Source organism: Aspergillus foveolatus (genome assembly GCF_047715535.1).
Source record: "Aspergillus foveolatus strain CBS 279.81 unplaced genomic scaffold BDW70scaffold_159, whole genome shotgun sequence".
Taxonomy (NCBI): domain Eukaryota; kingdom Fungi; phylum Ascomycota; class Eurotiomycetes; order Eurotiales; family Aspergillaceae; genus Aspergillus; species Aspergillus foveolatus.
Genome location: NW_027396223.1, coordinates 12,011 through 21,406, shown reverse-complemented (window position 1 = coordinate 21,406; position 9,396 = coordinate 12,011). Strand labels below are relative to the sequence as shown.

Here is a 9,396-nt window from a genome sequence, read left to right as displayed (position 1 = left end):
TGACTCGAAATCGGTGACAGAAAGAAGGGACTGGGTGGTTGGGGCGGCACGCACAGTTCCGCGGGGAAAGAGGCGGATGCCAAATTTGGGACCGGAGTTTGTGTGGCTACAGATAAAATCATGATGTTAGTTTCGCTCTAGTACGGCTCCTATATAAGGATGACGTCGATATTATTGGAGTATGCCTGGGAGAGGGCAATTTCATGGGCTTCTGCTATGTGGCCCAATATTCAGCTGACGTATTCAGATTGGCTCATTTTTCAAATGGTTTTGATGTGCCATATTTGTTCTTCCGTTAGATAAGTCATAGCTAGACTGCGGCAACATCCGCGATATATCCAAATATCCGCAGCGAAACGATATGGATAGTAGAAGGTATCCGCAATACGGATTTGGATATTTTGTGGATAGGCAAACAAACCAAACATGACTATATCTGTTACTGCATAATTTATGCACGTTTTGTATGTAATATATTGTTCAAGGAGTGTATTGAGTCACAATCTAAACATGAGAACCTTGATGCCAACAATATATCAAGCTGTATTTAGAAGACCTCTAATCTGCTGCTGGCACAATACAGACTCAGGAATATATTCAGAGATAGATAATGGAGTAGATACAACAGACAGGCTACAGAGTCAGGCTACTACCAATAACGGTGGCATGTTTATGCAACAAGGTCCGGTAGTGATATATATTTGATCATCCCGGGGAGTAGTATCATACAGAAGCCGTGTAGTGCTGGCAAGCTTGTCAAAGCCAGAACATGCGTATATTACTGATATTAATCAGCATATTATACGTCATGTGTCAAGCTAGATTGGGTTAATCTAGCGAGAATTATGCTAGTGCGGATAGTAACAAGATATCATATCGTATCCGCGTGGACTTGGATGTGGATAAAGATAGCAACTCAGGTATCTGGTATCCGCATGGATACGATATGGATAGCATTCGCTATCTGATATCCGCGGATATGGCGCAGTATAATACGAACCATACGCGATGCTGTTTCAGGCCGTTTCGCCGTTTGAAATCTACGGCGTTTCGGCAAAGCCGCTGTGGATTGCCGGCCGCAGGACACGACCACCACCACCACCACCACCACCATCATTATCTTCATCATCACAACAGGAGCCGTCTGAATATGACAGGATGCGGACTGTTAAACTGGAGAGCGAGATGTTGTATGTGACGTCGATTAGCTGGAAGGCACAAGGGCAGGGGTATCATGGGTTTGTGGACGATGTGCTGTTTATCGGGTTCAGTATTGAAGATTCGGCGACTGGGGTGATTGACGTGGTTGCTGGGGATCTTGTGGATGGTCTTGCTCTCTGCGTGTATTCCTGGTTGCTGCATAAGTGGCATTTCCTATGCTGTAAATGCGTGAAAGAGCGATTTGCCCACTTCTCTAAACCGACTCTAGTAAAAGTGTACTGTCTCCTCTGAGAATTCCTATATCTGGGTGCCCAGCTTGTAGACAAGCCTTGCCTTCTCGTGTACCCTGTCCTTGACAAGCATGACAAGCACTACAACCCAGACTTTGCCATACATAGTCAGCCCAGGCTAACGCATCCATTATTCAGCCATTTGAAGAGAGAAGTGCCATACATATCTGCTTTGTCGTCCACCCAGCCTTCCTACTAAAGATAGATCTACGGAGAAGGAAATTCTAATCGCACTCAATATCTGAGGCCCCATCTTCGCGTCTTCCCGTCTGAAACAAAGCTTATCAAGAACAACAGCAGACTACAAACCAAATTATTGCGAGGCCTGCATAGAAGCTGACTACAAAGCAGCATGTGACAGAAAGCCTTGTCACAGTGCCCCCGGCCCAACACAGTCAAGCGCATACCACTCCTTGGGCCCAGCCAGGGTCTGGTTAATTGATATGATGCCAATCTCGGGCGCGGATTCCTTCGGAGGAGGCGTCGCCGCAGTCGGACTTTTACTAGGCTCGACACCGGAGGTAATTGTCCATCATTGTTGCGACGCTAAAACCCACAGCCAGCTGACGCCTTGCTATAGCGCGGGGCTAGCCATGAGAGTAATTAGATTGGGACTGCGACCAGTGAGGACTAAGGAGCACGAGGTATATACCAGTTTCAGGGCCAAGTTGAGCTCAGTGCATAGGGATCCGTCCTGCTTGTGGGATTAGCTTTTTTTTTTCTCTGTCTAGCTTGGTTATAGTTATTGTCTAAATCGATAAATATCCCTGGACCCAGGATCACTGGAAACTAGCCGTGTTCAGTGGTGTTTTGTGACGAGTTACGCCCGAAGTCTTGATTCGAGCATTGCCCGAATTGCGACCAGCCGGATAAGCCGGACATGCTGGGCATGATCAACATGATCAACATGACCAACGTGACCAATATGCTCGATACTGATCAACGCGCTCGGAGTCCAATGGTCCGAGCTTGCTACCAAGCTTGCCATTCAAACAAAGCATATAAGAAGCTCGACGGTTACTGTTTATTAGTTCTTTAGCGAATTCTTCTCTAGTCCAATGCTACTTGTTAGTATCTACGACTCTAGCTCGTGACATGTTTAATCCCACAGCTGTCATGGTTGTCACTGTGGGCATTCTGAAACACGGACTTGATTGAATAAACTGTACCTTTTTATGATGACAATAATAATGATATTATTGTCAGCCGTAAATACAGGTCTACAAAAGCTGCCTGGTAATGACAAACCTGTCGCAGCTGCCAAAGGTAAGACGTTGACCATTTACTCGAGTTGGGAGTCTGTCGCAAAAGAGCAAAAAATCCGCCTCCGCTCAGTGCCAAAACTAGGGCTGCTGACGCCCCCGACGATACCAGCCACACCGCATCACGCGCGGAGCATTCAAGACCTTGGTCCAAAAGAGATCCTGGGTTCTAGAACTAAATTAATAGTGCAGATCCTGCTTGTTACTTGCGGCCGCTCGGCAGCCCCTCATTGGTAGCCAAGATTACAAGCTTTGGACCTTGGTTTGCGGGGGTCACTGCTGGCGTGGGGGTTGATTTTTATTTTCTCCGAGCTATCACACAGGGCAATAATTTTAAGGTGTGACTGGTCTCTCTGCAGAATAAGTAGCCCCAGGCCTTGGAGTGCTATCTTGAGCAGCTATTAATATGATCTGCACATGGCCAATAGCACCCAGAGACATTGTCAGCATCGCGCGACAGAGTGCCATGCAGTCACTATTTGACTACCCCCTCCAGCACTGGCTCCTGGCCCTGCTGCTGTTTAGAGAATATTTGGCTTATATTTGCTCTGTAGACTCGGTAATATTGGGAAGTTTCTGGTAATTACCGCACATGTATGCGTGTACCATTTGTAACTATATAAAGATATATACAGTAACACCTGCCCATGCGCTCGCACCTATATACATGCCATATCTATACAGCTAGCAAAAGCAGCGGCGAGGTATCATGAAGTTTACTATAGTGTCTACACTGCCTACACTGTACCTCCTAACAGCCCTTTCTGCTCTGATTCTAGCTGCTAGGTCAACAGACAACCCTACATCATCCCTCTTTTGCTTCTCACCGCAAGACTCACTACTCTCGACACCATTATCTCCTCCTACACCGGCGACGCGATATCTTACCTATACAGTCTGCATCGAACGCCCTTGTTATAACCATTGATCGCGGCCTGTATGATATCTTAACAGGGCTGGATCTTACCACAGCCGAGATAAAAGCTCTCTCCTGGCAGTTCCAAGCACTTACAACCTCCTTCAAAGCCACCATCTCGGGTCTTGTAGAGAAAAAACACTCTTTGGCAGCACCGCCACCACTACACTACCTGCACTAGCAATATTAGTTCTATCTAAAAGCTCTTGCACAATCAGTACGCTGTCTGGGACAAATTATTCAGTCTTATTTGTCCAAGGCTCCTGAAAAGGAATCAATCTTTGCGACCAGCTTCGCGGAGGGCATTCTTGCTACAATCCAGGAGGGACTAGATATATTTGGTAATATAGCAGACAGCACCACTAGCTGCTTGCCTGATCCTGCTCCCGCCGCACACATCAAGCTCTGCTCTTATAAAAACAGTAATTCCTCCGCGCCTGGTAATGCGACTTCTACACAGGTCCCCACTGGTTTTCAACAATCTACTGCTCCTGGAACTCCGGTATTTACAGGTGCAGCTGCAGCTGCGGCTGCTGATAGACAGAGCATACGTATGGTCAGGATAGGTGTGCTTGGAGTTGCCGTGGTGGTTACCCTTTAGCTGATAAGCTATTGTTGATCTAAGTATGCCTGCTGTACCTGTTTCTAGAAATTATTTTTCTTATATTGTATGTCTTCAATAATATATGCTATTGAAGCTTTCTATGTCAGGGACTATAAAAGTCCACCATGACAGCTGTTGCGGCCTCATGGAAGAGCATTTGAACAGAACCCATATTTTTGCAGATCTGCTCTAGATCCGAGACCTGTCAGAATGATCAGGCTGATATGTCCTGATAATGCGGAGTATCTCCCAGTCAAAAGATCAGCCTCATCCTCTCAATTGGGCCCCTGCATGCGGCGGCTATTTGTCTGAGAAGCAGGGCAACCACTGCTGGTAGTAATTTTGATGCATGGGCATTGTCAGTATTGTCACAGGCTATGGCCTGGGTCTTGGTTATCGGCAATGCCCTCAACCAAAGGTCTAAACAAGGTTACATTTGTCTGAACCAAGGTACGGAAAAGTCAAAAGTGTTGACGTATGTCCAGAAAAGTTGATAAAAGGGAGGAGAGAGGGTTCATGTTTCTGTCTTTTATTTGTTTCTCTAAGCTTGTGATATTCGTGAATACAGGACAGCTAGTTGACAACAATACTTCCTACGCCCGTGACAAGTATCTCCATGACCCTATTATTGTCTGCAGAGCTCCCCGGAAGGGGGGAGGACAATTGGCCAAAAGTTACCATGCTTAACACATGCTTTTGACTGAGTGGATTGACAGACATACTTCAGACACAAAAATCTCAGATATGCCGAGGTACCATGGGTTAATTCACACTACTAATCTATTTCAATCCAATAGCCCTACTTGTTCCCGTGCCCATGGCTTGTCTCACACCGCTGATACTGTGTCCCTCCCACCTGCATAGTCATGGTGGGGGAATGGCTTTTCTGGACTAAGGGCCTAGATAATATGCCATAGATACCCTGTCCACAGTACTAGTAGGATATCAGATTGGTTACAGCTGGACATCTTTGAGAGAGACCGTCACATCTAAGGGGTGGTTTCTCACGCCCTTGCTGTCACGCATAACCCAAGTCAGTGTATAATTCTCTTTGTACAGTACAGGGTGTGCAAGTTGATCTAAAAACCCTCTGTCGAACTGATCGAGGAGCGATACCCAGTTCAATCGACTGCTCTGTCTACAAAACCCTCATTCAAATCGCGGTTCATCGCCCACTAGAGGCAGCGATGGTGGGTAAACCTACTCATCACGACAGTGATAACACTTGTCATCATATTCCCACTGCGGGTCTCAATTAGTCAATAAATCAGAAAATAACTGCAACATGCTAATACACCCCCAGAGTCTGCCGGCTACCCACGAACCGCCCAGGACGGAATAAACTCTTCTACGCTAAACATAGCCTCAACATAAATCACCTTTCCAACGCCCTCTGGCTTACACCTGCACCACGTCCAAATCCTAGGCTCTGATAGCGTCTTCCACCCCAAACTCTACGGTTTCCACGTCACAGTACGGTTTCAGGGGTACACAGCGCCGATGATGAACATCACAGGCACTCAGTGTCCCGGAATATATTTGCCCTAGCAGATGGAATACGATGTGAAGGAGTAGACCTGCGGTCGTCGTGATTGGGGAGGGCTATATCCGAGTGGCGTTCGTTCCCGGCCAAGGTAACCGGGGGTGGGGGCATACGAGGGGGTGCGTTCCCAGGTGTGAGGATAGCGGGACTGGGAAGCAAAATCACCCAAGGGGCTCGCTGATTCCTCAAGGCAATGTATACCACTGATGAGCCTGGTAGTGGAAAAAGCTTACTGTTAGCCGGGAAAGAGGGGTTTTCCGTCTTGTTTCTGAGTAAGGATCAAGGGGGCTGCTGCTAACAGGCTGTATAGTACAAGTAGCAGGGCTGTATGGATTGTACTACCTATACTGCTCGTTTTGGATGGTAGAAACGTGACGTGTCGATAGGGACGCCTGAGGATCCTGGTATGTTGGTGTTGATGTGTCAGGAACTGGAACCCGCTTTCAGGTTTGTCTAGTTTGCATGGTGCATTCCAGAATCACCCGGCACGGGCCGATAATTGACCCGGTGGATACAGGCACCTGAGGCGGCCTTATCACATTTGTGGAGCCAAAGAAACCTGATCAAAGCCACTTCAAAATTGTTCCTTTGAGAAGAAAGGAAAGGCACAAACTCCAGCCTACATCAACAGTGTCCATTGTGTCTGGGAGGAAGTGGTGGTGAAGAATGTGACTGGTCAATACAAGTCGCCATACCCTGGTTAGCTGCGCCAGGCCAAAGGGCGGGGTAGTTATTCATGCCAGACGAAGGACACCACCTCAGCCTCACTGCTGTTAGTCTAATAACTCTTATCTCTTCAATTCAATCTGCTGAGTCCTGAATTCTACCATTTCAAATCCTGCTGAACCGGATAGCAATGACTTTTCGAAGCCGATTTCGTGTTCGTAATCCATTTAATAGACGCAAGAATCCTGGAAATGTGGTCGCTCAAACAGAAATGGTAGAAGACCAAGGTGGCACTACCCATAGTCCACGGCTGGCTTCTTGCGGCGCATCTAGCATTCAGCTGAATCTGTCAACACAATCTTTGACTCCAAAAAATCTGTGGTCGGCCGCCTATGACCAGCTATGTGATGAGGAACGGAAGGTCTTGTCAACTGTACAAAATTCTACAACGCTGAATGATCTCGAGAACCCTCCCCCGATAGCTACCCTTATCAGCAAAGTTATTCATTTGACTGAAAAGCAATACAAAGATTTCCAGCAAAGAGCAGATAGAAGGCTTCGAGAATCCTCTCACAAAGTCATCAATGCAGCTCTGTCTTTCAAAGACATTATTGGTACAGTTGCAGCTTCAGACCCTACTCATCATGCAGCTAGTGCTTGGGCAATTGTGTCTCTTGGGTTGACAGTATGTGAATTGTTCTGGATATCTAGCACAGCAACTAACTTGTGATTGTATAAATTAGATCACCCAGAACTATTACAATCTACGGAGTACACTATTTGAGTCATCAGAATACCTAGCAGATGTTCTCACACAGTGTGCTTATATTGAAGACAAAATCTACACCAGCTGCAATGACAAGATAAAGGGTGACTTGGGGTGTGCTATAATAAGACTCTACAGAGCTATCCTGCACTATACAGCACAGATACGAACAGCTCAAGACCCTAGCATGGGAAGGAAGCTGCTGGACTATGTTACTGCCATTACTGAGCATCCACTTACTGAACTCAAGGCCTCAGTTGAGAAGGAAAGGGATAATATCTCCCAGTGGATTGGCCTAGTACAGTATCTACATCACCAGGAAAGATCAAAGGCCATCCTAGACCGGGTTGATGAGCTGCTTGAAACCTCAAAGCGTCTTGGTCAACAGTTCAACCTGATGAACCTGTCAATTGCAAAAGGTGCATTTTATGACTCATATGTCAATCAGCATGAGGGTTTCTGCCTTCCAGATACTCGTGTCAAGCTCCGTTCGCAAATCACCGAGTGGGCCAAGTCATCAGACAGCAAATGCATATTCTGGTTAAACGGCATGGCGGGGACAGGTAAATCCACTATTGCTCGGACAGTCGCGCAAACATTCAGTAAAAATCAACAACTTGGTGCCACTTTCTTCTTCAAGAAAGGAGAAGCAGACCGTGGCGATGCAAAGTACCTGATCCCGACTATAACAAAACAGCTGGCTACCAGATATCAACAGCTGGCTCCTGGCGTCTTGAAGGCAATTGAGGATGATCCCGATATCTCAGCAAAAGCCCTTAAGGAACAATTTGACAGGCTCCTTCTTCAACCACTTCAAAGCCTGAATTCAAGCAATTCTTCAACCACTGTTATTGTGATTGACGCATTAGACGAATGCGAGGGAAGAGATATTCCTGTCATACTTGACCTCCTACCACAGCTGCAGAAGTCGAAGGTGCTGCGTGTCCGGATATTCCTAACGAGCCGGCCTGAACTTCCAGTCCGTCTGGGTTTCAAACAAAGCGAGGAACACCAAGACCTGGACCTGCATGAACTTCCTAATCCAGTAATCGAGCATGACATTCGTATCTATCTCAGTGAAAGATTTTCTGTGATCAGAAAGAACCGGGAAATGACTGATGACTGGCCCGGGGATGATACTCTCGATGCTCTTGTCAAGATGGCAGTTCCATTGTTTATCTTTGCAGCCACTGCATGTCGCTTTATTGAAGAAGGCAGACATCCAGAAAGGCGACTTAAAGAGCTTCTGGAGGCTCAAACAGCTATTTCTGGATCGCAAATGGATAAGATTTACCAGCCAGTTTTGAATCAGCTCCTCGCAGATAATGATCAGGAATCCAACGAGCTTCTGCAGGAATTTCGGGACATTGTTGGTGTTATCATCATGCTTGCTACCCCTCTCTCAGTCGAGTCACTGACACGGCTTCTTCATCTGCCTAAGCGAACCATCAGTGAAATACTAGATCCGCTACACTCAGTTCTCAATATTTCCCATGATCTAGAAGCTCCAGTCCGCATCCTGCACTTATCCTTTCGGGAATACCTCCTGACAACAAAAAGCAAATTCTATGTTGATGAGCAAGAAACACACAGGAAGATAGGACTGCATTGTCTTCGCATTATGAAAGACCACCTCAAACACAATATCTGCGACTTGTCAAGCTACGCGACAGAGAAGGACAATATAAACAGCCAGACTGTTGATCAGCATCTCTCAACTGATCTGCAATACTCCTGTCGGTACTGGGTACATCATCTTCAGCAGAGCAGATGTGGTATCTCTGAGTTTCCAGTCCTTCAATTTTTAAAGACAAATTTCCTTCATTGGTTGGAGACATTGAGCCTGATGGGCGTGCTATCCGAAGCCGTTGAAATGATCAATATTCTCCAGGCAGTGGTGATGGTAAGTCCATCTACCTTTAATAAAGTCAGTACTAACACTTTCAGAAGGACACAGATCCTACAGTATCACAATTTTTATATGATGGGATGCGATTCATCCTTAGAAATATTTCTATTGCTAGTACTACTCCACTGCAGCTTTATTATTCTGGACTAATATTTTCACCTGAACAAAGTGTTGTGCGAAGGACATATAGCGAAAATATTCCAAAATGGATATGTCCATTACCGCAAGTAGAAGCCACATGGAGCCCAAGCCTGCAGACGCTCACAGGCCATTCAGATT

General features: G+C 46.3%; 3 protein-coding genes across 3 annotated transcripts; all 3 read left to right on the top strand.

The window, feature by feature from the left end:
• Positions 1 to 1,008: 1,008 nt before the first annotated feature.
• BDW70DRAFT_164910 (uncharacterized protein) lies at positions 1,009 to 1,452 on the top strand (the record flags this gene model as incomplete). Its single annotated transcript, XM_073741591.1, has 1 exon — positions 1,009 to 1,452. The coding sequence occupies one exon, from the start codon at positions 1,009 to 1,011 to the stop codon at positions 1,450 to 1,452; it is 444 nt and encodes a 147-aa protein (XP_073590817.1).
• A 1,970-nt stretch (positions 1,453 to 3,422) lies between these two features.
• BDW70DRAFT_154527 (uncharacterized protein) lies at positions 3,423 to 4,230 on the top strand (the record flags this gene model as incomplete). Its single annotated transcript, XM_073739872.1, has 4 exons — positions 3,423 to 3,627; positions 3,668 to 3,756; positions 3,820 to 4,131; positions 4,174 to 4,230. The coding sequence occupies 4 exons, from the start codon at positions 3,423 to 3,425 to the stop codon at positions 4,228 to 4,230; spliced, it is 663 nt and encodes a 220-aa protein (XP_073590816.1).
• A 2,114-nt stretch (positions 4,231 to 6,344) lies between these two features.
• On the top strand, positions 6,345 to 9,232 carry BDW70DRAFT_166876 (uncharacterized protein; the record flags this gene model as incomplete). The annotated part of the gene is made up of 3 exons (XM_073742110.1): positions 6,345 to 7,127; positions 7,186 to 9,111; positions 9,215 to 9,232. The coding sequence occupies exons 1-3, from the start codon at positions 6,633 to 6,635 to the stop codon at positions 9,230 to 9,232; spliced, it is 2,439 nt and encodes an 812-aa protein (XP_073590815.1). The 5' UTR covers positions 6,345 to 6,632.
• Between the last annotated feature and the right edge of the window lie 164 nt (positions 9,233 to 9,396).